General features: G+C 42.1%; 1 protein-coding gene across 3 annotated transcripts in view; it reads right to left on the bottom strand.

Annotated features, from left to right (window-relative positions):
- C5 (complement C5) overlaps positions 1 to 26,503 on the bottom strand; it is a 70,597-nt gene that overhangs the window by 19,179 nt on the left and 24,915 nt on the right. For 2 of the 3 annotated variants that reach the window (XM_083597136.1, XM_083597138.1), the window contains exons 12-30: positions 25,930 to 26,133; positions 24,498 to 24,707; positions 23,819 to 23,968; positions 20,470 to 20,599; positions 20,251 to 20,316; positions 18,830 to 19,033; positions 16,757 to 16,841; positions 16,088 to 16,164; positions 15,117 to 15,256; positions 13,575 to 13,802; positions 12,516 to 12,576; positions 11,094 to 11,183; positions 8,737 to 8,949; positions 8,407 to 8,482; positions 7,375 to 7,534; positions 6,940 to 7,035; positions 5,515 to 5,686; positions 4,017 to 4,222; positions 946 to 1,098 (exon numbers count right to left, since the gene is read on the bottom strand). In XM_083597136.1, coding sequence (XP_083453262.1) covers positions 946 to 1,098; positions 4,017 to 4,222; positions 5,515 to 5,686; positions 6,940 to 7,035; positions 7,375 to 7,534; positions 8,407 to 8,482; positions 8,737 to 8,949; positions 11,094 to 11,183; positions 12,516 to 12,576; positions 13,575 to 13,802; positions 15,117 to 15,256; positions 16,088 to 16,164; positions 16,757 to 16,841; positions 18,830 to 19,033; positions 20,251 to 20,316; positions 20,470 to 20,599; positions 23,819 to 23,968; positions 24,498 to 24,707; positions 25,930 to 26,133 — 2,721 coding nt within the window. The remainder of the gene's footprint in view (positions 1 to 945; positions 1,099 to 4,016; positions 4,223 to 5,514; positions 5,687 to 6,939; positions 7,036 to 7,374; positions 7,535 to 8,406; positions 8,483 to 8,736; positions 8,950 to 11,093; positions 11,184 to 12,515; positions 12,577 to 13,574; positions 13,803 to 15,116; positions 15,257 to 16,087; positions 16,165 to 16,756; positions 16,842 to 18,829; positions 19,034 to 20,250; positions 20,317 to 20,469; positions 20,600 to 23,818; positions 23,969 to 24,497; positions 24,708 to 25,929; positions 26,134 to 26,503) is intronic. The other variant, XM_083597137.1, reaches the window with a different exon arrangement.

Here is a 26,503-nt window from a genome sequence, read left to right as displayed (position 1 = left end):
AGCTGGATCCAGAAGCACAGCAAACAGCAAACCTCCTCCATCAAGGGGAGTGCAACCCCATCCAGGTAGGCAATGGATCAATTTCTCAGACATGGGAGCCACTCACTTGCAGCAAAGATCACATCAAGAGTGTGCCCTGCCTGGTGTATTGGCCCAACAGCAGCCTCCGCATGGATATTGAATACAACCCATTAAAAATACTAAATCATAGCCTCAGAAGAACAAAGGGAACAAAGTTAAGAGTTAACAGTTATAGCAAGTAGCAGGTCTAACAAATATTACAACATTCAGATATGATACCGCCTGTTCAGTAATGGATCTATTAGACCCTTTCAAGGAAGGCACTCAAAAGGGTCCCTAAGGATCAATGATTCCATCATAATGCTGTAAGAAATCCATCGTTTAGTGTGGCAGCACTCATACTTTGGAACTCCCTGCCAATTGACACCAGGCAAGCACCTTCCCTATACTCTTTTGCTAAAACCTGCTAAAAACATTTTTGCTTAGACAAGCCTAACCAGATATGAAGAATGTTTACAAGTATTTTAATCTGTTGTGTTTTTTTAGCATCACTGATTTTAATTGTTATTTGAAAGTTTTAAATAGCTGTTTTTAAACAGCCATTTATTATTATGATCTAATAACAATAGGCAATGTTATTGTTTTATTTGATTTGTAAATTGCTCTAGGTTTTTCTTTACAATTAAGTGGTTTATAAATTTTATGAAATAAATAAATATTCCATAGTCAGGACTTAAGATGACTGCTCACTGGAATTGCAGGTTACTATAGAAAATAACATCTAACTATTAACCAGTGGAGAACACATGTTATGGCGCTTTCTAAAAGGAAGGCTAGCTATTCCTGGACCACGGATTACCACAGGTTGGTTCTTGCAAGTACCTTGGGTCCTGGTTTCTTGTTATTTATAATTCATACACTTACTTCCACAGACCTGCCAACATAATTGTTTTTTGTAAGCCTGTACTGATGAAAATCCCCATGGTTCTTGTAGGCCACTTTGATGTTCATGAACAGTGTCATCCGCTTAACGAGGATGGAATATTCGGTCAGGGCTTCAAGAGCAGTGATTGTGTCCTGTCAAATACAGCAAGGGGTTAGGAATTAGGAGCTGAACCATAGCCAGGTTTTATTTAACTAAGACATTTATGTCCTGCCTTTCCAAATATTCCCGCGGCGACATACAATTAAAAACAGCACAGTGCTACCATACTAACAAGGAGGAAACAGCAACACAATGTGAAAGATCAGCAAAACTATAAAGGCAATAAAAACACTTATTGTTCATTAAAAGCTTGGGAGCACAAGGCATTTTTAGCCAGACAATTGCATGGGCTAAAAGGAAAGCTGTCTTTGCGCCAGTCCAGGCAGGTGGTGGAGTTTCACGTTTCACGGGAGCAGTCTGCAACATGTCATTGATGTAAGTATTGTGCACTAGCCATGGATTTATACTGGACTGTCCATACATTCTTCCCATTTTTTAGTAGTTCTGTGATGCTGTCCCAACATTGCTACATTATTACTGCTTATAGAATAATTCTGGCACTAAAGTGTAACAAAAGCAGAACATAATAAACTGCAACAGGAAGGAGGATTTTACTAGGAAGCTGAGGGATAGTAAGTAACTAACTAAATTTTTATTTATACCCCTCCCTCCCTGGCCAAGACCGGGCTCAGGGCGGCTAGCATCAAATATCAAATATATTAAAACACAATCAAACAATTGATTAAAATACAGCTTAAAAATTAGAATCAGGATAAAATTAAATGATTGCCCACGAATTACAACCATAGGGGTCGGGAACCTCAAGTATTCATCAGGGCCAGCTATCCATGTTGGTCCCACATGAGCCAATAAAAGAGCCAAAGAGGTAACTTACAGGGTCCCATATAGGGGGGTCAAACTGGGCCTGGACCAAAGGCCAGGCGGAACAACTCCGTCTTGCAGGCCCTGTAGAAGGATGTCAAGTCCCGCAGGGCCCTGGTCTCCTGTGATAGAGCGTTCCACCAGGCTGGGGCCAAAGCCAAAAAGGCCTTGGCCTGGGTTGAGGTCAGTTTAACCTCCTTGAGGCCTGGGACCTCCAAGATATTATTATTTGTGGACCGTAAGGTCCTCCGCGGGGCATACGAGGAGAGGCGGTCCTGATGATGGGGGATGATAGGGAACAAAACAGGTACAAAACACTATGTCCGCCTCAAAAAGTAGGATATTTTATAATCCATCAGGCTAATTGTACATCTGGCCCAGGTGTAGGAGCAGATCAGCAGGGTCACAGGGGGAGAAGGGTCTTTCCCACACCTCACAACTTTTCTTTTCTTTTCTTTTTAAGAACAAGTTGTAGATACCATACACAACATGCATACGCAACGAAACCAACCATAAGGGTGTTTGAAAAGAGACATTTGGGATGCTACCCATATATTATCTCAGCAATGCTTACAACAGTCCTGAAAGTAGATCACCATGACTGTTCTTCTCAAATGGAGAATAAAAATGGGGCTGAGTTTGGGAGATTGCTTTGGCTTGCCCAAGCTCACATGGTGATCTTCACCACAGCTAGGCTGCCCACATTCAAGTCCAGTACTAGTGTCTAAGGCAGGGGTAGGGAATGTGTAGCCTTTCAGATGTTGCTGAGCTTGGATGTGGGCAGCCTAGGATCAACCCTGGGCAGAAGATGGGTTTTCATCCCTATCTAGCATGGCCAAAGCTTAGGGAAGATGGGAGTTGAATCAATGTCTGGAGGGCCATAAGTTTCCCCATCTCTAGTTGAAAAGATTCAGGTAGGTAGCCATGTTGGTCTGACACAGTCAGAATATATGAAAAAATGAAAAAATTGTCCAGTAGCACCTTAGAGACCAACTAAGTTTGTTCTGGGTATAAGCTTTCATGTGCGTGCACACTTCTTCAGATACTTTTCGTGTGCATGCACACTTCTTCAGGTATCTGAAGAAGTTTGCATGCACACGAAAGCTTATACCCAGAACAAACTTAGTTGGTCTCTCAGGTGCTAAGGAATGTGGGTGGCGCTGCGGTCTAAACCACAGAGCCTAGGGCTTGCCGGTCAGAAGGTTGGAGGTTCAAATCCCCACAACAGGGTGAGCTCCTGTTGTTCGGTCCCTGCTCCTGCCAACCTAGCAGTTTGAAAGCACATCAAAGTGCAAGCAGATAAATAGGTACCGCTCTGGTGGGAAGGTAAACGACATTTCTGTGCGCTGCTCTGGTTCACTTAGTAATGCTGGCCACATGACCCGGAGAGTGTCTACGGACAAATGCCGGCTCCCTCGGCCTATAGAGCAAGATGAGCGCTCAACCCCAGAGTCGTCCGTAACTGGACCTAACAGTCAGGGGTATCTTTACCTTTACCTAAGGTGCTATTGGACATTTTTTTCATTTTTTTATATATTCTGGCTGAAAAGTAATGGAGCACACCACAGCCTTAGCGCTGCTACTGAAAACACATATGAACATAAGTTGAGTCTGCTGGGTCATCTGATCCAGCCTCTGATTTTCACAGTGGCCAACCAAATGCCTGTGGGAAACCTGCAAGCAAGACCTGAGCACAACAGCGCTCTCCTTTTACTGTGGTTTCCAGCAACTGATATTCAGGAGCATTATTGCATCTAGCCATGGGAGCAGAGAATAACCATCATGTTTAGTAGCCACGGATAGTTTTCTCCTTCAAGAATTTGTCTAATCCTCTTATAAAGCCATCTGCACTGGTAGCCATCACTGCCTCCAGTGGGAGTGGGTTCCATAGTTTAACTATGCTCTATGAAGACTTTCTTCACCAACCAATTGTGCTTCTGAAGGCAAAAAGGCTTGTTGCAAGGCCTCCAACGACATTCATTAATGGTTTGCAGACTCATGGAAGAAGACAGTTCTTTGAATAATGACCACCCTGTGTTGGGGGATTTATTTTATTTTATTTTATTTTATTTTATTTTATTTTATTTTATTTTATTGATTGATTGATTGATTGATTGCAGAGAAGTACCTGTGTGGAGTAAAATCCACCGCCATATCTCTGTTGTTCCGACAACCACCTGATGATTGGAGTAGCGTAGTTTTGGTCTCCTTGCATTAGAGCGGCAAGCAAGGCATAAGCTGTAGTTTCAACCATCCTGGCAGTGTCCTCTGACGGAGCATTTGGATCTAATTTGTTGAGGGTTTCTTTCCAATAGCGATACATAGGTGGGCCTGCTATTAAAGGAAGGCTAATGAAGATAAGTCACAGCGGGGAGGGGCAGAGTAAGGGACGGTGCCAGAAAAAAAAATCACCTGGATGTGTGTACATATGTATTACAGTAAGCCAGTAACTTATCCAGGGGTAACATTCTAGGGATTATTCCTAAAGCCAAATTGTGTATAGCTAAAACCCATTGGGTTCAATGGCAGGGGGGGAGGGATTACCAAAGTCATTTTTCCTGGAATCCCACTCCCTTGCCGCCCCTTTTTAATGTTTACTGCCCACCCACCCCAAACTGAATGTGCACAAGCTAAATGTGTGCAAGTTGCTGGCTTACTGTATTTACATTTATAGACTGCCTTCCATACAGACATAGGAAGCTGCTTTATACCAACTGATCCATTTTAATCCAGTGTTGTTTGCACTGACTAGCAAGGGCTCCCTGGGGTTTCAGGGAGGGCATAGTCCCAGCCCTTGCTGGAGATGGCGGGGACTGAACCTGGGACCTTCTGCATGCAAAGCAACATTAAAAACCATATACAGTGGTACCTTTGGATGCGAACAGGATCCATTCCAGAGCCTCGTTTGCATCCAGAGCAGAACACAACTGGCATCTGCGTGTGCGTGGGTTGCGATATGCCGCTTCTGCGCATGCGCATGACATCATTTTGAGCGTCTGCGTATGCGCGAGCGGCAAAACCCAGAAGTAATGTGTTCCATTACTTCCGGGTCGCCGTGGAGCGCAAACCGAAAATGCTCAACCTGAAGCAACTTCAACCCGAGGTATGACTGTAAAACAAATTACAATCACAAGAATACGCATCTCAAGTGTCAAAGGACAGAGTGAAAAGAGGTGCACATTCAGGATTAGGTGAAAACTGTATAGTGAGGGTGCCAGACACACCTCTGTGGGGATAGAGTTCAATAATTTAGGGGTGCTACAGAAAAAGTCTCCTCTCCTTGGTAATCATTTTCCATACTTCTGAAGGTGCTGGAACCACCAAGAGGGCACCCTCTGCTGCTCTCAACACCCAAGGAGTCTGTAGAGAAGGAAGCTGCCTTTCAGATATTTGATTGAGATCAGAATCATTTAAGGGCTTTAAAGACTAATGTGAGCACCGTGAATTAGGCTTGGAAACCAGCTGACAACCAACACAGCTGTTTTAAAACGCGTTGCATGAGATTTAAATGAAACCCCAGCAAGTAACTCCGGGCTGCTGCATTTTTCATCAGCTGAAGTCTAGTGCCACCATCACTACGGGAAATCGCTATAAGTTGGGGAAATGGACATTACTTGAGTTTTTACCTTTCACAAGGGCTTCCCTCTTCAGTGCAAGGTAGGCTGCGCGTGTGCCAGGCTGCCTGGATCTTGTCAGAGTGAGGGCATAAGTAACTATTGCCAAGGAAAACGTGCTTTGTACAGAATGAAAATTTTGTAGCAAGTAATCTTTAGCTTTGTTTTTTGCATCTTCAATTCTCTGTGAAGACAAGAACCAAATGTTCTTATTTTATTTTATTTTTTCCTTGCTTCTGGTTACATTTGTACCATGCGCTTCCTCCACGAAGGAGGCAGCAGCAAACATGGTTCTCCCCCACCCTCATCTTATCATCACAACCACTCTGTGGGGCAGGTTAGGCTAATAAATAGTGACTGGCCCAGTGAGCTTTGTGAATAATACTCTAACCTTATGTAACAAGACATTGTATTGGAAATGTGTCTGGTGCTTTTCTGTTCTGCTACGAAACCTCAGCATCAAACTATCCAGGGCATGAACTAGCCAAAGCTGAGCCCTTTAAGGAACACATGAAGCTGCTTTAGACTAAGTCAGACCATTGGTTCAACTAAGTCAGTATGATCTACACTGATTGGCCGTGGCTCTCCAGAGTTTCAGGCAGGGGGCATTACCAGTCTTACCTGGAGATGCCAAGGGTTGAACATGGAGACTTATGAATGCAAAGCAGACCACTGAGTTACGACCCTTCCTCAATGGCCTTTGGTCTATGTAGCTCAGTTTCTGCAATAAATAGCAGTAGTTCTCTGGGGTTTCTCAACCCTGTCTACCGACATCAAGAATTTAACCTCGGGCCTTTTGCATGTAAAGTTGATGCTCTACCACCAAGCTATGGCCCTTCCCCAGTCCTTCCTTTAAAAATCCTGATTTCTACAGGGGCGAACGAAGGCGCCGGGGTGCAGCGTCACTACATAGGGTGCATGTGCGGCATCACTATGTACAACGCATGCACCGTACATAGCGACACCGCACATGTGCTGTACATAGGGGTTTGCTGGCGGTGCTGCTCCAGTGCCGTACAGATGGTGCTGGAATCCTCTGCTCGCAGCTGAGATCCCACTGCCATCCGCACGACGCTCAAGTGGCGCCGGTGGCAAACTGCTATGTGCAGTGCCGTTATGTACAGCGCATGCGTGTGATGCCGACATGCGCTGTACATAGTGGTTTGCCACCAGCGCCGGGATCCTCTGCTCACGGCTGCAGCTGCGAGCAGAGGATCCTCCACATGCAGCTGTGGTGGCGCGATGGCTGCTTGCGCCGCCAGCCCCCGCAGGGTGCCTTCTTGTCACCACCCCCCGCAGACATGGCACCCGGGGTGCACACACACACACACCCCGTTGCAATGCCACTGCATCTCTAGCATTCTTGAAATTTGACTGTTGGCTTGGAGTACAAAAATGCAGTCTGTGGGAAGAAGGAAGTAATCACACCACACGCACCTGCAATGGGCAGATATTAATTGATTTTTCAAATCCAATCAGAGAGAAAGCGGTGAGATACAAAGTCTTTTCTTTCTGTTCCTTAGGCAGTGTACCCTTTTAAAAAGCAAAATATACAAACATGCAGTCAGACAGATGATGATTGTGATAATAATAATAATGATGTTGATGATTACCCACCCTTTATCAGCAGGTCCCAAGGCAGGTTGCAACTATTTAACATTCAGAAGTTAAAACAGATTACCAAGGCCAGTCCCTGAAAACACAGACCTCGGGTGTCAAAGATATTGTGTGTAGTCAATGGTCTTTATGATATACTTCACAAAAGCAACACACAAGACAAATCTGAGCGTAAATTAAAACAAAGCAATTTTCAGAACTGCAAATAATTAAAATTGAAAAGAAAAAAAAACCAAAACAGCCCAGTTTCCTTACCTGTAGTTTTACAGGTTGGTAGCTTGAAATCTCCCTGAAAGATCCATCTGCCATTTGACAGTTGTCAATCATCCACGTCAGAGAATTGCACACAGAATTCTTATCAACAGCCACATATTGGCTCACTTGTCCCAAAATCCTTAAGGCAAAAGCTGTCAGCCTGCCCCATCAACAAAATAAAACAAATATATTTCCTGAGGAAAATCTGAGCTGGCCGCTAATTTTGAAATTAACTCCTACCCACAGCCTGCACACACACATTTGGGTTCTGCAATTCCGAGCAAACAAATAAAGTATTCCATGGCAAGTATTTAAGGTTAATTTTCTGACTGAGCATCAAACTTGATGACTGTTGTATTTATACTGTGCTGCTCTATGGCTTTAAACGTTTCACTCATTCACTAAGGCAGCAGTCCGATATGCAATTACCAGGGAGCAAGTCCAGAGAACCCAGCAGATCTTACTTCTTGGTAGACTTGTCTAGCATTGCACTGTAAATGTGTGACCTTTGCAGCCCATGGGCTTATAACCACAGCTGCTGTGAATCACTCTTTTGCTTATACCAGGAGCTCCAGAGGTAGGATTTTGCCACAACTTTTGGTGTGAACTTAAGGTAGAAAGATGGCAGCAGATGGCAAAGTGCTGCTGCTACCTGTAAACAAACTAGCAAGAAGTGCTTGATGTTGCTTGGGAATTCTAAGAAGCCAACAGCAACCCTGAGTGACAATTGGTGCAGCTCTGGAAGATTGTGTCTGCCACCTTGAAGCAAAATTGTGCCCAATAGTATCCAAACATAGATGGAAGCCTGCTCATTGATCTCAGGAACCCTCTTGCAAAATGTTTTACAATATCTTGAGAGATGTCTAACTCGGTGTAGATTTGAAAAGTTGAGTCTGCCATCTTGATTCAAAATGGGATCCTACGGTATCCAAACACAAACAGAAACCTGCTCCTCAACCTTAGAACCCATTGTGTCAAATTGTGTTACTATATAATAAGAACTATATTTGTTAATATATATGGAGAACTCACCAGGCACTGGGCTCTCCGTTCTGCCACATACTGTATGAGAAATCTTTCTTCTGGAATGACAGGATGCTGACAAGTCCTATAAAGTACATAAAGCAGCATATTCAACGTTTATTCCACTCATGCCACTACTTCAAACATTAGGAGATCATTCACATTGACTATTATCTCCAGAAAGAGCAAACAACATCTCAATAATGCCAAAGTTCCCTGCAATTATGCCAGTCATAAGCCTCTGGCTAAATTATCATCACAAGGTACGTTGTTTTGGTGATCATGCAAGGACTTCAGGTCTACCTTACCTTGAAAGAGCACAAAGGAATACTAATTTACCTTCTTTCATCTTCCTCCACAGGTTAACTTTTGGAGTGATAGTCTCTGGGCCAAGTATGTCCCAGCTGTCTGTCCTTTCTAGGTAGTCATATGCATAAAAGACCGGCACAACATTCATAAGCTCAGTTTCTGCGCTCCCCTTTGGGAGGTTGACAAGAAGATTTAGCCCTTCTGGGCTGACAGCTACATTAATCACTTCACCTAGAAGAATTCCTGCAAAAGAAAAATGGTACCATGAAATCCTGTCATTTTTGTTGGCAGGCGGATGGAGGTTGTCCATGCTGCTGAGTTGGTATAAAATACAGTGCCTTTATGGAGGTGAGGCCCAGATACTGGAACACCCTCCTAGGAGAGCTCTACTGTTAGCTACTTCTCACAAGGCAGTTAACACTCACTTTGTTCCTATTCTCTGAGTAACAGGTTAGATTACACCAAGGGTGGGGAACCTCAGGCCCAGGGGCCAAATGTGGCCCTCCAGATCTCTATCTTGCCCTTGGAACTCTCGCCAGACCATACACTCCTCTTCCCAAGCCATATGCCTCACTGGCCCTGGTTTGAACCCATAATGTTTTTGCCTGGCTGGAATGTGTCCTTAAACTCTTGCTTACTAGGTTAGAGGAAAGAGAGGCATGTGTGAGTGTGTGTGGAGAATAACCTGCTGTACAAGGCTAAAATTTACATTTGTTGCTCCACTCACTTTTGTCTCTGGGCCTGCTCACCACTAGCCAGGGGCCCTCAGAAGGTTGCCCACATGGAAATGTGGCACTCAGGCTGCAAAGGGTTCCCTGTCCCCAAGTTAGATACCAGATACAGAGCCTTCATAGTGGTGGCCCAGTATCTGTGGACTTTCTTTCCCCAGGAAATGTATATGACCCTATCATGTGTTTGTGTGTGTGTGTGTGTGTGTGTGTGTGTGTGTGTGTGTGTGTGTTCATTTATTCATTGCATTTATACACTGCTTTTTCTGCCAAGGCACCAAACTGAAACACACAAACAAAGTTGAATGGGCAGGGAGGGAGCAGGTTCTGTTGTTGTTTATGCCTTCCTCACTTGTGCTCTTCTTCCTCAAGACTGTCAACCTTTTAAAAGCAGCTTTTGTTTCAATCCACTTTTAATTCATGTCCCCGCTTAGATGCGCTTTATTACTGCTCTTTTTGAAATATTATAGTATTAACTCTGTCGTCTGCTGCCTTGTGACAGGTAAAAGATTGTTTTAAAATCCTTTAATTAATAAATGCAAATAAATATTTCAACAAGCATTGCTGTTGAGCAGATTATGATTTGTCTGGTGTTCCTTGTGCATTTTACTTCTTACTCTCAGGGTTGCCCTTGTAAAACTCAGCAGGGAGGAGGAAGGGGAGGAAACTAGAATTAGTTGGCTCTGCTTGTCATTGGCTCTGGCACCACCTACTGTTGGGGCCCTTGCCTTACTCCCTACTCGTCTAAATGTCACCACAGTTACAACTTATAAGCGGCTTCAATCATCACCAGTAGAGAAGCAGGATTTGTAAACAGAGGGCTTCAGAAAAGATAGGAACATAAGACAAGGCTTGCCAGATCATGCCACCAATCCAGTATTCTGATGGGACTAGTGGCCAGCCAGATGCTTATGAAAAGCCCACAACCAGGGCATGATGATGTATGTATGGATTAGTGATATATGGAAGTGATAGTGATTTATGGAAGTGATAGTGATGTATGGAAGTAAGAGCTGGACCATAAAGAAGGCTGATCACCGAAGAATTGATGCTTTTGAATTATGGTGCTGGAGGAGACTCTTGAGAGTCCCATGGACTGCAAGAAGATCAAACCTATCCATTCTTAAGGAAATCAGCCCTGAGTGCTCACTGGAAGGACAGATCCTGAAGCTGAGGCTCCAATACTTTGGCCACCTCATGAGAAGAAAAGACTCCCTGGAAAAGACCCTGATGTTGGGAAAGATGGAGGGCACTGGGAGAAGGGGACGACAGAGGACGAGATGATTAGATGGTGTTCTTGAAGCTACCAGCATGAGTTTAACCAAACTGTGGGAGGCAGTGGAAGACAGGAGTGCCTGGTGCGCTCTGGTCCATGGGGTCACGAAGAGTCGGACACGACTAAACGACTAAAGAACAGGGCATGAGGGCAAGAGACATCTCTCAATCATATACCCCAGCAACTGGAATTGTCAAAGGCATCCTGCCACTGATCCCAATATGAGTAGAACGCCACCATTATCAGCAGGCACCAATAAGCTTATCCTCCATTACAAATAAATGACTTGAATGACAAGGCTAAAAATGCTTGTAATATTTAGAGGCTTAAAAGCAGCAAGAAAACGTGATTAAAATAACTGTGTTCCACCCACTCCATTTTACCTTTTATATTCAGAGTCCTCTCAACTTTTGTCTTAGGGACCATGTTTGATGGTATCCTGTAACGAAATACTTGCTCTCTTTCCACTGTCCCTGTTGTTGAAAATATATGTGGAGAAACCATGGAAATTTATTGTGTTACATATGCCATTACTAGAGCTAAAAAATAATAATTGTGTACTATGTTAGCCTTATTTATTTCACTTTTCCATCCTGCCTTTCAAAGGTATACATTTGCAATGATCAGACCTAGATCTTCAAAAACATGGTGTGCCTGCAGACTAGGGTTGGGGGAGTAATTTTGTTTGACTCACATTTAAAGCCAAATCTACATAAATCAGACTTCCTGAAACAATTACGTCAGGGATGTCCAACAGGTACATATATTGTGATCTACTAGCTCAACAACTTTTGTAGATCACTGCCAGTATTTTTTATAGTGGGAGTAGATCTCAGTCTCTTGAAAGTTGGACATGCCTGAATTCACATTCATATGAACTTTTCAGTGCAGTTTGCAAACCAAGCAATGTGTACTGTACTAAGTAAAGTGCACTTAAAAATGCATCTAGTCATGAAAACAAATTGCTCCACAAAAATGTATGTGTTAGGGTAAGACTGCATACAAAACATGTATATTAGGAGAAACACACACTAAAATTCTGATGAATTTTCATAAGGACTTCTATAAAATTGCAAAAAGACATGGAAATGTGGAGAAGCGAACTGGCAAATTCACCCACCCTTACCTCAGACTGTGCTCATATCTGATGTCAATGCTATAATGATGCTAACTTACATGGGAATGAGCTCCATTTAATTCAATGGGTCTCACTTCTACATAGACATAGTTAGGATTGGGACTGGCTTATAAGGAAAGGATCACAGCAGAGTTGGGAGGCAGGATGCATGCTATGCAATGACTTAAAAATAATAATAACCCACATGCTAGTTCCCTTTGTAAAATACCAGCAGGGTCCTGCCTGGCACTGCTCATGAAGTCTAAGAAACCAAATAAAATAAAATAATCACTGCAGTTTTGAAATCAATGCATTTTTAAAAGTTTCATCCTGCTGCCTTGATTTAAAATGGCATCCAATTGTATCTGAATATAGACAAAAACCCCACCCCTTAATCTCAGGAACCATCATGTAAAATTTTGTTATCTCTGAAGAAGTGCCCAAATGCCAAGTGAACCTTCCAAAATAAATAGTGTAATCCATACAGTGCAATCCTTTACATGTCTACTCCTTAGGAGACTCTTCTGAGATCAAAGGTACTTATTCCCCGGTATGTGTGTACAGAACTCATGCCCAAGTGACTGTTCTAACAGCAAATCACATGAGCATGATAATGCTTATCTGAAAGAGAAAGAATGGATCAGGAAAACTGAATGGAAGGGAGGGGGGAAAGGGTAATTTGCCATACCATAAACACCCTGTGGGTCCAGCGTGTGACCTTCGTGAATTTCCTTTCTTATCCCTTCAGGCTAAAACCAAAGAATAGGGAGATAACATTATGCAGGCCTGTCAAGCAACATTTGCTTATTCATTCCCCCACCCCAAGAATCTCTAGCAAAAACTAGTTTTTAAAAAGATATCACAGTTGTACATGCAACACACACGAACACACCAACAACTTTATTTGGGGACTGAAGTCCCTGCTAGTGGTGGCTACAGTTCATTTGAAACTGAATCAACACAGTGAAATATTAAATTACAACTAACAACAGAATTTACAAACGTTCCCTGCAAAAGGGGACTGAGAAGCCACCAGGAGGAAAGGATATGGCAATCAGGCACCCTCCATCATTCCAGGTACAGGTATAGGTAAAGGTAAAGGGTAAGGGGACCCCTGACCATTAGGTCCAGTCGTGGCTGACTCTGGGGTTGTGGCGCTCATCTCGCTTTATTGGCCGAGGGAGCCGGCGTACAGCTTCCGGGTCATGTGGCCAGCAGGACTAAGCCACTTCTGGAGAACGAGAGCAGCGCACGGAAACACCGTTTACCTTCCCGCTGGAGCGGTACCTATTTATCTACTTGCACTTTGATGTGCTTTCGAACTGCTAGGTTGGCAGGAGCAGGGATCGAGAAACGGGAGCTCACCCCGTCGCGGGGATTCGAACCGCCGACCTTCTGATCGGCAAGTCCTAGGCTCTGTGGTTTAACCCACAACACCACCCACATCCCACAGGTATAGGTACAGCTCAGTTTATTCCTCCACCTACCAATGCCCTCCCACTAAGGTTACCAGAAGGAGAGGAAGCAACAGCCTTTCCACTGTCCTTAGACCCAGCTATGTGACTCACATTCTGTTGAATTTTGCAACTAAGAACTTGTCGTCCTGGGTTTGCTTTCTCCCTTCCTCATCCCTTGTCCCTTTAATATGTTGTGAGAGGGATTAAAATCACGTGTGCTTTATAAACAATCATTCATTTCTGATTTGCAGGGGTGGGAAGGCTTTTCAAGAAAAATAGCTTGATCTTACCACAACTCTTAATGTTCTCACAAGGACTTCATTGACAGAATCACCCTTCAGTGTAAAGTTGATGGTGTGGAGGCCTGTCTCCAGAGGGAGAATCTTGAATGTTGCTAAGGCAACTGATGATCCCTGGAGATCCCGACGCCTGCAAATGGTTTCTTGGATACCGTGCTGCCCAGTGCTCGTGCCTCCAAAAAGGCAAATGCCTTCACCCACAGATACCTTAGTGCAGTACTAAAACATGTGTCAAAAAGGGTTAGAAGAGGTTCCCATCAGCTGACTCAGTAACATGTAGCTTATAAGCATGTGCAAAGAGGTATTTTCTTTCATTTGCCCTGAATTTTCCAACATTAAGCTTCATTGGATGTTGCCTAGTTCTAGCGTTATGACAGTTCTAGTGTCCGCACCTCTTTTCTGATTCAGAATGGAAAAGGAAGGTGGGTGACCAGTTCTGGCATCCGATGAAATGTGGACATGTTTCAGTGAATGTATTCAACATAGCAGAGATCGACCCGGTGTAAATAGCAACTAAGCAGGAAGTGCAAATTATCTCACACACATTACAGAGTTTTGTGAGGCTACTTAATGAGGCTTATTGGATGTGCCACAGGCACCCACAGGGATTCACATTATAAAGTGATTTTTTAAATAGAAATTTTGCATTCATAATCTCAATGGAACAATTGAAATTTTAGTAATTTTTGACTGCTGTGAAATTTTGTTTCACTTGATCTTCCAGTGTTAAGTCTCATCACTTACAGGGAACAATATGCTCTTTGTAGGGATGGAAGGCTCTCTCAGTTTTGGTTCTCTCAGTTTCTCATTTCTCCAATACAGTGGTACCTCTACTTACAATCATGATCCATTTCAGGGTGCCGTTTGCACCCCGAAAATTCTGTAAGTAGAGTGCCACTACTGTGTGTGTGCGAAGCACAACAGAGTGCTTCTGCGCATGCGTGAAGCACGCAGATCGCTTCTGCGCATGTGTGCATGGCGAACCCGGAAGTAAACACTTCTGGGTTTGCCTCGTTCATAACCTGAAAAGCCACAATGTGAAGCAAACGTAACGTGAGGTATGACTGTATTAAATTCAGTTCTCCACATTTCTGCAGAAAACTTTTTTTAAAAAAAACCTAATGAAAATTACTCAGCATTTTAGTGCAAATTTCTCCTTCATAAGCACTTTTTTGTAAGCAGTTTTGACTAATGTATTAAGAGAAATTGCTTGCAAAAAATGCATTTATTTTCATTAATATATTCATTTTAATGCACACTTTAAATTTTTATGTGCAGTTTTTAACAAAACATTGGTTGGAGAACCGTATCATAAAATTGATATAAGTGTGAATTTCAAAGGACGGCTATGCTTGGGTTCTGATATTGTTTTGGAAAGTGTGAATCTGATAGATAGATGATAGATAGATAGATAGATAGATAGATAGATAGATAGATAGATGATAGATAGATAGATATAGATTTTAAATGTGAACTGAATCCAACATTTCCCCCATCCCTAACTGTTAGCAACATTTTCTGTCAGAGCCTTACCCTGGTTCTGGAACCTTTGTAATTGTAAACAGATCCTCTCAATTCTATCTGTTCTCCACGGACAACAGAGTAGGGAACATGCACATCTATGAAGACGTTTTTCATTACCTGCACCTGAAGTGCATCAGCAACACAGATACCTGTGTGAAAATCAAACAGGCAAACAAACAACACCATTTGTAAGTAGTATTTAGTATTTAGTAATTAATTAACCAGTCAGTATTTAATAGCATTTACTAATGCTTTTTTAAAACTACTGATGCACTTTATACATATGGGTGAGCAATATGGTTAGTGCTAACAGAATTAATAGCTTAACATGTTTATTGAAATACCATTAAAATGCTTTTTGGGAAGGAAGGGCTTTTTGTTTTAAATCTGCAGACTGATGTAGGAAATGGAACAGAATGGAATTATGAGTCAAACACATGGAAGTTTATCCATTTCTTATGATGATGGTTAACATCGTGGATGTTTTTAATGCTTTGATGCTTTGTTTTGTTTTTTTAATTATGTATGGGTTTTATCATTGATGTTACAAACAACTTAGAAGGCCATATTGGCATGTAAGCAGTATATAAAACCCATTTTCTGATCTTAATGCCCTTACCAGGCAGTGCAGGGGAAGACGGGTTTAAAGTTGTTCAAGTTGGCAGCCATCTTGTGCCAAAATAGTCCTTGCTTTAACTATGCACAATACAAAGAAGGACTTCCCTTTTTCATCCTGAATCTCCCACCATTCATTCTCTCTCTCTCTCTCTCTCTCTCTCTCTCTCTCTCTCTCACACACACACACACACACACACACACACACACCTCTCCTGGGAGACATCCCAATTCTCCTCTGTGTATTGGACACGTTGGTTAAGTAAAGCTGGAATCTCAGAGGTCCCCAGTTGTCTCATTTTTCATATAAAATTTCACTTGCTCACTAAGAAGGGCTACAACAAAATGAGACATTTTATACATACCTTTGTCTGAAATGCTAACTCCTTGTATTTCCCAGGTGGTGATAGAATCTGGCAATGTCACAGGAAGAGCCTTTGAACTGCATTTATTAGGAGGGGGAAATGCAAACACATCAAAAAAAATGTAGCTAACAAGCATCAGTCAAAATTTTTAAAAAATATACTACAAAAATGCATTATCTTATAGCAAAAAAATGTGTATATTAGAAATTTGCACTAAAATGCTGGTGAATTTTCAGCAGGTTTTTTTTTAAAAATAAAAAATAAAATAACAGATTGTGGCAGAAATCCGGAGAACTGAAAAATGAGGAACTCAGAGAATCAAAACTCACAGATCTGTCCATCCTTACTTGAATAGCTGGGGACTGCGAGACCTCCAGGTATAGGGCGGTATATAAATTCAATAAATAATAAAAATTGAACCTGGGATCTTCTGCATGTAAGTCGTATGCACTGAGACATTGCTCAATCCACTATAAAGAAGCTACCAGACAACTATTAGACCCAGACTGATCCATCTAGTTCAGTCCTGTCTATACTGGCTGGCAGCAGTTCTCCTGGGTTTAGCTGTGAAAATGTTCTCAGTAGATACTTCAGCTCATTCAAGAAAGCAGTTTCATTCTAGGCCACAGCTAAAGTCAAAATGACCGAGTCTCTCCCAGAGTACTGTACCTGTGAACTGGGTGAACCTCCCAAAGCCAGCTTTCAGGAAAATAGCTTCGGATCTCTGGATCCAAATTCAACATGGCATCAAGGGCTGGAAAATATTTTTAAAGGAATTTCAGAAAACTAGAAAAGTCAGCCAGTAGTCAGGAACTGCTAGGACCAGCACAGGGATGCAGAACCTGTAGTACTTTGAGGTGCTGTTGGACTCCAGCTCACATCAGCCCTAGTCACCATGGCCAATGATCAAGGGTGACATGCTCATTTGTATGGATCAGTTTCCATATAGTGTGTACAGTGGTACCTTGGGTTAAGAACTTAATTCGTTCTGGAGGTCCGTTCTTAACTTGAAACTGTTCTTAACCTGAAGCACCGCTTTAGTTAATGGGGCCTCCTGCTGCCGCCGCGCCGCTGGAGCACGATTTCTGTTCTCACCCTGAAGCAAAGTTCTTAACCCGAGGTACTATTTCTGGGTTAACGGAGTCTGTAACCTGAAGCGTACGTAACCTGAAGCGTATGTAACCTGAGGTACCACTGTATTGCATTTTCTCTCCCGCCCCCCCGCCCCGCCCCTATTTGGCAGTGGAGGCTAGTTTTTAATAGGTGCACCTTGGCTATAGGTTGTGGAAGACCTTTCAGGCCTTTTCTACCTATCCTAGGAGAACAGCGCCCTGGCTAACTCCAGCTACAAAAGTTGAGGCTGCTGAGCAGACTCTTGAGCTGAGGGAAGGTTTAGTCAGTGGGTGTTGTTGTTTTTTTTGGGGGGGTTGCTAATGTTGTTGATGTTAAATGTGGAAATTGTTCAATTTGATTGTGTTCTTTTTGATGTTTTGTTGTATATGACTACTTCTGTTATGTTCGTTATGTAATTTTTTATATTTTGTTTGCCACCTTGAGCATTGAGTTTTAACTTTGGAAAGGCAGAATAGAAATAAAACGATTGACTGGTTGATTGCCATTACAGCAAATACTATTTACGTACTAAACATTTATAACTATAGTAGGAAACTTGCACGTTTAGGAGAATCTAATGGGAAATCTTGAGGAAATTTTGTAGTTCCATCAGCATCTCCACACTGTCAACATTTTGCAATAAGGATTCGATCAAAACTTTAGGGGTTGTATCCAACTAAGGTTTACCCTAAGTGGACACATTGAAATGAATGGACCTAAGTTCATCATGCTTGTTAAATTCAGTAGTACTACTTGGAGGACTAGAATCGGCTAGAACCCTGTGTTTATGTAGTTAAAGTACTCAACAAATTTGCTTAATAATGAGGAATTGCAATTGGGGAAGTGCATTAAAAAGTGTGAGATAAATGAATGTCTCACTGGAAGATGTGTAAACACCCCAAAAGCAAATCAGGATGAAGGCAGTATGAATGCTCATTGCCATACAATCTTCCCATGAACAAATCAGTAAAGACAGGATATAATCTGTTATGAGTTTGGGGAAGGTTGGGGAACCAGTCAAGAATGTTCATCTGTGGATGAAGACTAGATGGTCACTTTAGTACTCCACTTTAAAGGAATGAGCTGGGCTGCAATTAGCTGCCTCTAAGTGAGAAAGAATCAAAGGTGTAACAAGTGGGACCAGGCTAAGGAGTTGCATGTGAGTGAGCTGGAAGAGATTGATGCTGCAGGAACTGGGGATAGAGACATGACTTGCTCTGTGCGGGATCTAGAGCTGTGACGAATGGAAAAGCAATATATTTCGGAGTGTTGATACAGTGAGCCCCTCCATCCTATGCCCAAGGTGTGTGTGTGTGTGTGTGTGTGTGTGTGTGTGTGTGTGTGTGAATCAAACTATATATCCTAAAGACTCCACAGTCTCTGTTGACCTTCTTAACAGAGGAACCGAGCCCTGGATAAGCGTACAACCCCATATCCACTGCTTAGGGTGGCATGCAACATCTAACTTTCACACAAGCTTTCTGCAAGCAGATCAGGATGACTGCTTGAGCATCAGACCCCAATTTGGTTGGCTGACCAAAACATCTGTTCGTTCCATTCATCTCCTTTGTCTAAAATCTCCTGTGAAACAGCAGCATGCCTCCAAATGGCGTCATGTGGTAATGTTACCTTTTCTCGCCAGTATTAAAACCTTGTGAGTTTCATTCCGCCGCAGGTTTTCTGCAGTTTCGCAGCAGCGCTTAAAAGCTGCTATGCAAAGGCGACTACCAGACTTAATGCGGTTGGCTCTCTCGGCACAAGTTTGCATGATGGGATACAGTTCTGCTCCAGTTCTACAGCAGTTCTGAAGGTCTTGTCTTTTAAAGTAGGTTACTGAAATGACAATACATAATGCTAGTCTCTTTCTCATGGCATAGTAAAATCAGTACCAGTTTCAGGTTTGGGGCGTCTCCCTGTTAGGGATGTGGATAAAATTTATTATGGGAGTCCCCTTTCCCCATTTTCATTTCTTTTTGAATTTGTGTACTGCCTTCCTACATTGCTGTTAGGGATGGAGGGAATCTGTATGCATTTAAAGCTAAATCTTATCAAATTCAGACTTTCTGAAACAAGATGTGCAATGAAACACAAGCTGGCCTTTGAAATCATCTGAGTTTTGCAATGCAATACTCCAGTGAAAAAATGCTTACAAGAATGCATATATTAGATGGAAGTGCGCATAAAAATTAAAATATAAGTGAAAAATAACATACAGAAATGCATTATATTAGGGGATATTGCTTCCAAGAATGATGGATTTAAAAGAGGATTTTTTAATATTCCCAAATCCCCTATAGAATGTGAAGAACTGAATTTAAGATTGAAAGACCAAAACTGATGGATCCTTCCATCCCTAATTTACAAGGCAGTTTACAAGTCATTGTGAAAAACATGACTATAAAAATAAATACAACAGTTACTCAACAGGGAGAAATTTAATTTTGTTTGCATTTTTATGAGAAACTTCCTAATTTATGCTTCTCAAACCAATTATGAGCTGAAAAGCAGCTTTCCTTTGCAATTCATACTTCATCAAAGTTTGTGATGCAGTTCTCCAACCAAATAATGTATATAAAAATGCATATAATAGAGAAATTGTGTGCAGTAAACACATATATGTGGAAACAACATTAAAAGTCATTAGCAGGGAAAATGGATTTCAAAAGTGTGCATATTAGTTAAAGCTTTATACAAAATTTTGTATAATGGGAGAAATGTTCACTAATATTTCCATGAGCATTTTTTAAAATTGCAGATTGATGCAGAAATGTAGAGAACTGAATATAAGTTTGGAAAAATGAGAAACCAAGAGAAGATGAAATAGACAGATCTATATGTCCCTGTCCTCTGGGCAAAGTGTTAAGCTTGGCTCCCATCTGTGGCAGCCACTCCCTATCTTAAGTTACCCATAATGCAATGCCCTAGCCCTTAGATCTATTAAATTATAGATATGATTAACAAAACCAAATATGTTTCCCACAAATCGCTTGGTTCCCCTCTTCAACACAAAAAAAAATGCTATTGAGTAAAACATCTGGCATATGCTGTACCCATTTTGTCAATTTCCTCTTCAATGGTGGACCGTGAGGATCTTACAACAGATTGACAAGCTTCATCTGTGGAAACAAATCGAAGATAAAACCAGTGGCAATGGAGAGAAACGTGATTTTATAAAGCTGGCAGCGAAATGAAAAAGCTTTGACACCCCAGATATTTAGGGAGGACTTGCGAAAAGGTGTCACTTTGTGGTTAAAAGGGATGGGTGGCACCTGTTTCTGTTGAATCATCAGCATTTGCATTGGTCAGAAAGGTGAGTCCACCCCTTCGAAACACGTCGACATTGCTTTGTCCCCCACCAGCACCACAACCAAGGTCACTTGTTTCCAACTGCAAAAGTGCCTATGGGGGGGAGGAAAAGGACAAGAGGGGAGGACTATTTTCAGCTTATATTATCAGGGGTAAGAAATCTGTGAGCCTCCAAATGCCACTCCCACCTTCCCTGACCATTGGTCATGCTGGCTAGGGATAATGAGAGTGGGAGGGCCTAGGAAACACCATATACAGTGGTACCTCTTGTTACATACTTAATTCGTTTCAGAGGTCTGTTCTTAACCTGAAACTGTTCTTAACCTGAAGCACCACTTTAGCTAATGGGGCCTCCCGCTGTGGCCGCGCTGCCGAAGCCTGATTTCTGTTCTCATCCTGAAGCAAAGTTCTTAACCCAAGCTACTATTTCTGGGTTAGCGGAGTCTGTAACCTGCACTGTATGTAACCTGTAATTTAAAACCACTGTACCACTGTAATTTAAAACAAGGATGAGGAACCTGCGACCTTCCACATGTCACTGGACTACAACTCACATCATCTACTACCATTGGACTTCAACTTGCACCTGCCCCAGCCAGCATGGCCAATGGTCAGAGATAATGAGAGTTGGAGTCAAACAATATTACATTCTGTATATTTAAATGAACTTATTCAAATATTATATATTCATTGTCAATATTTGCATGCTGTAAATATGAAACATAGATGTAGGGAAACTCAGGCCCAGGAGCCGAATGTGACCCTCTCCCAAGGTCAGATTACTCACTGGCCCTGCTTTGCACCCTCCTTGAGTGTTTTTGCCTGGCCAGAATGTTTCCTTGAGCTCTGGGAATGCTCCTTGTTTGTCTAGCTAGAGAGAGGTATGTGAATGTGTGTAGTAACTAGACTACTGCATGAAGTTAACATTTACCATATTTTTTGCTCTATAAGACTCACTTTATAAATATAAATTGAGAGCATTTGCAGATGACTTAGTACTTACATTACAAGAGCCAGAAGCTAGCACGAAAAGAGTTTTGGAAATAATTCAAGAGTTTGGTCAAATGGCAGGATTTAAATTGAATAAGTCTAAGACAAAGGTTTTGGAGAAAAATTTGACACAGATAGAAAAGGAAAGGTTCCAGAATGAGACAGGGTTAACTGTGGTTAAAAAAGTGAAATATTTGGGTATAAATATGACAGCTAAAAATGTGAATTTGTTTAAAGATAATTATGAAAAAACTTGGAGAGAAGTGAAAAAAGATTTGGAGATTTGGTCCAACTTAAAGCTTTCCTTGTTAGGCCGTATTGCAGCTATAAAGATGAATGTATTGCCAAGAATGTTGTTTTTGTTCCAAGCATTGCAAATAATTGATAAAATGGATTGTTTCAAGAGGTGGCAAAAAGACATATCTAAATTTGTCTGGCAGGGCAAAAAGCCCAGAATTAAATTTAAGATATTAACGGATTCAAAGGAAAGAGGGGGGTTTGCCCTGCCAGACTTTAAACTTTACTATGAAGCGGCAGCTTTCTGCTGGCTGAAAGAATGGCTACTTCTTGAAAATACAGACATTTTGGATTTGGAAGGTTTTAATAACATTTTTGGGTGGCATGCATATTTGTGGTATGACAAGGTTAAAGCACATAAAAGTTTCAAAAATCATATTGTCAGAAAAGCACTATTAAATGTCTGGGTCAGATATAAAGACTTGCTGGAAAATAAAACTCCAAGGTGGCTGTCGCCAATGGAAGCTAAGGCAGTTAAAAAGTTAAATATGGAGTCCAAGTGGCCAAGATACTGGGAAATTTTGGAAAAGGAAGGGGACAAATTGAGATTGCAGAGTTTTGAGAAATTAAAAGGGAAGGTGAGAGACTGGTTCCACTACCATCAAATAAATGAAGCGTTTAAACTGGACAGTAAAATTGGCTTCCAGGTGGAAAAATCAAAATTGGAGATAGAACTGTTAGAACCCAGTACTAAGAACTTGTCAAAAATGTACAATTTGCTGCTGAAATGGAATACAGAAGATGAAACGGTTAAATCAGCTATGATCAAATGGGCTCAGGACATTGGTCATAATATTTTGTTTGCTGATTGGGAAAAGTTGTGGACCACCGGGATGAAATTTACGGCATGTAATGCCTTAAGAGAAAACATTATGAAAATGATATATAGGTGGTACATAACCCCAGTCAAGCTTGCAAAGATTTACCATGTGCCTGATAATAAATGTTGGAAATGTAAAGAAACTGAAGGTACATTTTTTCATCTTTGGTGGACTTGCCCGAAGATTAAGGCATTCTGGGAAATGATCTATAATGAACTTAAAAAGGTATTTAAATATACTTTCCCCAAGAAACCAGAGGCCTTTCTCTTGGGTATTGTCGGCCAAGGGGCGTTAAAGACGGATATAACTTTCTTTATGTATGCTACAACAGCAGCTAGAATACTCATTGCGAAGTACTGGAAGACGCGAGAACTACCCACACTGGAAGAATGGCAGATGAAGGTGATAGACTATATGGGCCTGGCAGAAATGACGAGCAGAATCCGAAACCAGGGAAGAGAAGCAGCGCAAGAAGAATGGAAAAAATTCAAGGACTATTTAAAGAAATATTACAAAGTTAATGAAAGTTAGAATGATGTTGGATTGGAAAGTAAATGGTTACTATTAGCAATGGTTAAGACAAGGAGAATAAGGAAGAATAGTCTAAATTTAAATTAAAATAAGGGAAGATTTGCTGAACAATCGATAAGAATTTGGAATACAGAAAGGGGAGGCATGAGGAAGTCGGGGAAGATAGGATATGAAATTAGGATATGAAATGATACATGTTTTTTGTTTTGTTTTTGTTTTTGTATGTTTATGTTTGTTGTATTGTGTTTATATGGAAAAATAAAAATATCATAAAAAAAAAAGACTCACTTTTTCCCTCCTAAAAAGTAAGGAGAAATGTGTGTGCATCTTATGGAGCGAATGCAGGCTGCACAGCTATTCCAGAAGCCAGAACAGCAAGAGGGATCGCTGCTTTCACTGCGCAGGGATCCCTCTTGCTGTTCTGGTTTATGAGATTCAGAATATTTTTTTTCTTGTTTTCCTCCTGCAAAAACTAGGTGCATCTTGTGGTCTGATGCATCTTATAGAGCGAAAAATACGGTATATTCACAGTTCTGCCCACCATGGGCATGTGTGCCCCCGAGGGTGGCCCCCGAAGGATTGAGGCCCTTGGGCTGAGAAAGGTTCCCTGCCCCCGGTGTAACACAATGCAAACAGATTTTTGTTTTGTTTGTTTGGAACACAAGTACGCAACTCTTTCCATGGGCCTTGTCTTTGATCTTGTGATGCCGTAGATTGCCACATCCATAGATGACAAAGCAACCAAAGAGTCAAACTGGGTTTTCAAAGAAAGCAAAATGGAATCTCCTGGGCTGTGTGACCTTTCACTTGTTGATAATTTAACCTATATAGGAGAAGAGAGGGAAAAAGAGGATTCACTAAAGGAAATCCATTATTTCAATGGTACCTAACTGGGTCCCAGTTTTCTCTAAAGTGTGTGCATATTTAAAAAAAAAAAAATACACACACACAATGGAGAAATTCACACTTCTCTAAGGTATGAAATTCAGTTTTCCCCCCAGGTAGCAAACCTTGAGTCCTAGTTCTGGGACAAAGGTAATACATACATACATACATACATACATACATACATACATACATAACTGGGGTTCAGCATACATATAAATCCATATATTAGTTGGAGGTGGGGAATTAAAAATGCATTGTTGTTTTTTGCAAGATTACTTTGCAAAAATGTGCTTTTAGGCAATGTTGCTTTAGAAAAAGGTGTTCTCATAAAATTTTTCATGAGGACAATTTTAATCTTTTTTAAAGATGCAATGAAATAAATTGCAAAGTGATGTGGGGAAGTGTTCAGAAAAATGGGAGAAACCAAACTGGTCAGTGTCACCAACCCCTTACATGTTACTCACCTCAAGGCTGTTTCCACATTTCTGTTCTACATTTAACCAGACTGAATCAGCTACCAACTCTGCAGCTCCCTCTCCTGTAACTATGTAGTAGACAAGCAGGCGGGCTGAAGGGACCATTTCCTTCGTTAGCTGAAATCTTAGACTTTGATAAGTGGAGTCTTTAACTCTCTCCTGAGTCCCGTGGGCTTTTATTTTCCCTTTGGATAAGATCTAAAGGAAAGGAGGAAAGGAACTAAGTTATAAACAATGGGCTTTGGATGAGAGAGAGATCCAGGGAGGCTGGGAGAGAACTCTGCTTGAAACATGGAGAGCTGCTTCCAATCAGTGAAGACCATACTGGGCTTGGCCCTGACTCAGCCACTGGCGGAGGAAGAGGAGTGCAGGGGGAGCACACCCCCCCTAGCAGTGTGATCCCGGTGGGGTGCCATCGTGGCTGCCCTCCTGCCCACGCTGGGTGCCACGCCCCCACAAATGGCGTGCCATGCCCCCAGGACATGCACAACACCCCTGCGAGCAGCGCGCCATGCACCCGGGACGCACGCCAACCCCGCCCCTGCCTGCTTCCCACCCCCCACCACTGGACTGAACATGAAGCTCCACCACTGGACTCAGCATAAGGCAGCTTCCTACAAAACTGACATTGAGAATCAACAACGTGCTTTGCTTGATGAAACCCTAAAAATGCCAGAGTAATTGGCAGTGAAATTGAAGAAGGCTATTTCGAAGAGTTAGCAGAGCGTAACGTGCTCTAGAGCTACAATGATTAAGGTGTCGTATCTTTCTGGGACATATCATTGCAGGAGGTGATTTACAGGACAACATGTTTTGTGGCAAGTCTACTGGGTTGTATCCAATGTTAGTCCTACTCAGAGTAGACCCATGGAAATTATTTGGCCTAAGTTAATCATGGTCATTAACTTGAACAAATCCACTCTCAGTAAGACTGGTACTGGATACAACCCCGGATCCACTGCTTAGAAGAAGCCTTTGCACTTCTCTTCTCGTTCAGAATGGAAGGGTAGGCGGGTGTCCAATCCTGGCAGCAAATGAGATGTTGGCATGTTTAAGCGGGGGGGGGGGGGGGAGGTTTCAACGTAGGAGAAAATGAGCCAGTGCAGACCTGAGCAGGAACAGTGAAAGGTCTCATGCACATTATGAGTGACTGAGACCCTTTGTAGGCGCCATAGGAGGTATATGTAAGCAACACTGGTGCCTCTGCTTTAGTATACATAACAGTGAAGAAAGCATAGTGAAAGACAGACTTAAATACTTGTGAATATGCTGGTCTTTTGTGTCGCCCAAAATCTCCTGGCTGAGGTGGCCACTTCATGGCATGCAATGGCAGGTTGAGACCTGGAAGCTTGAGAGACAATTCAATGCAATTCAAGACAACACATTAAGAGGCAAGTGGGTTGTTTTTTTCTGTGCGTACCAAATAGCTATAGTGATGTATTTTATCCAGATAGTGGCTTGATGGGTGTATGTTGATGTGAAGGGTATCACCCACACGTAGCAATTGGTGGTTTGAAGCCCAGTCGATGTACAGGTAACTTCCACTGAGGGAAGCATATGACTTTGCCTCGTAGCTTTCACTGGCCTGATTTTCTTCTGGTAAACTGGTATCTGCAGTTTTTATCTGAAAATGATGGGAAACAAAATGAATTTAAGTCCACAGGGGCAAGAAGAGTCTAAAAAAGTACAAGTCAACAAGCCGGAAGGTCTAGGAAACATCAGTCGCTCAGAGGATAAGCACTGCATGCTGCAGGTCCCTGGTTCAAACCCCAGCAACTCCATGTAGGGCTTAGAGTTCCAGCTACATGAAACCCTGATGAGTCCCTACCAGCCAGTGTAGGCAATGTTGAGCTAGGTGGACCAATAGTCTGACTCAGCATAGTGCAGCTTCCTTTGTTCCTATAACCTCCTATCAGCTGAGGGTCCACTTATTTTGTCATGACTGCCATTCCTTCCCCCACACTCTGGGAACCTGAGGGTGCCTTGAGAGCCAC

Source organism: Podarcis filfolensis (genome assembly GCF_964270895.1).
Source record: "Podarcis filfolensis genome assembly, chromosome: Z".
NCBI classification, from domain to species: Eukaryota; Metazoa; Chordata; class Lepidosauria; order Squamata; family Lacertidae; genus Podarcis; species Podarcis filfolensis.
The sequence above is the reverse complement of the archived record's forward strand: the minus strand, read 5'-3'. Positions and strand labels throughout refer to the sequence as shown.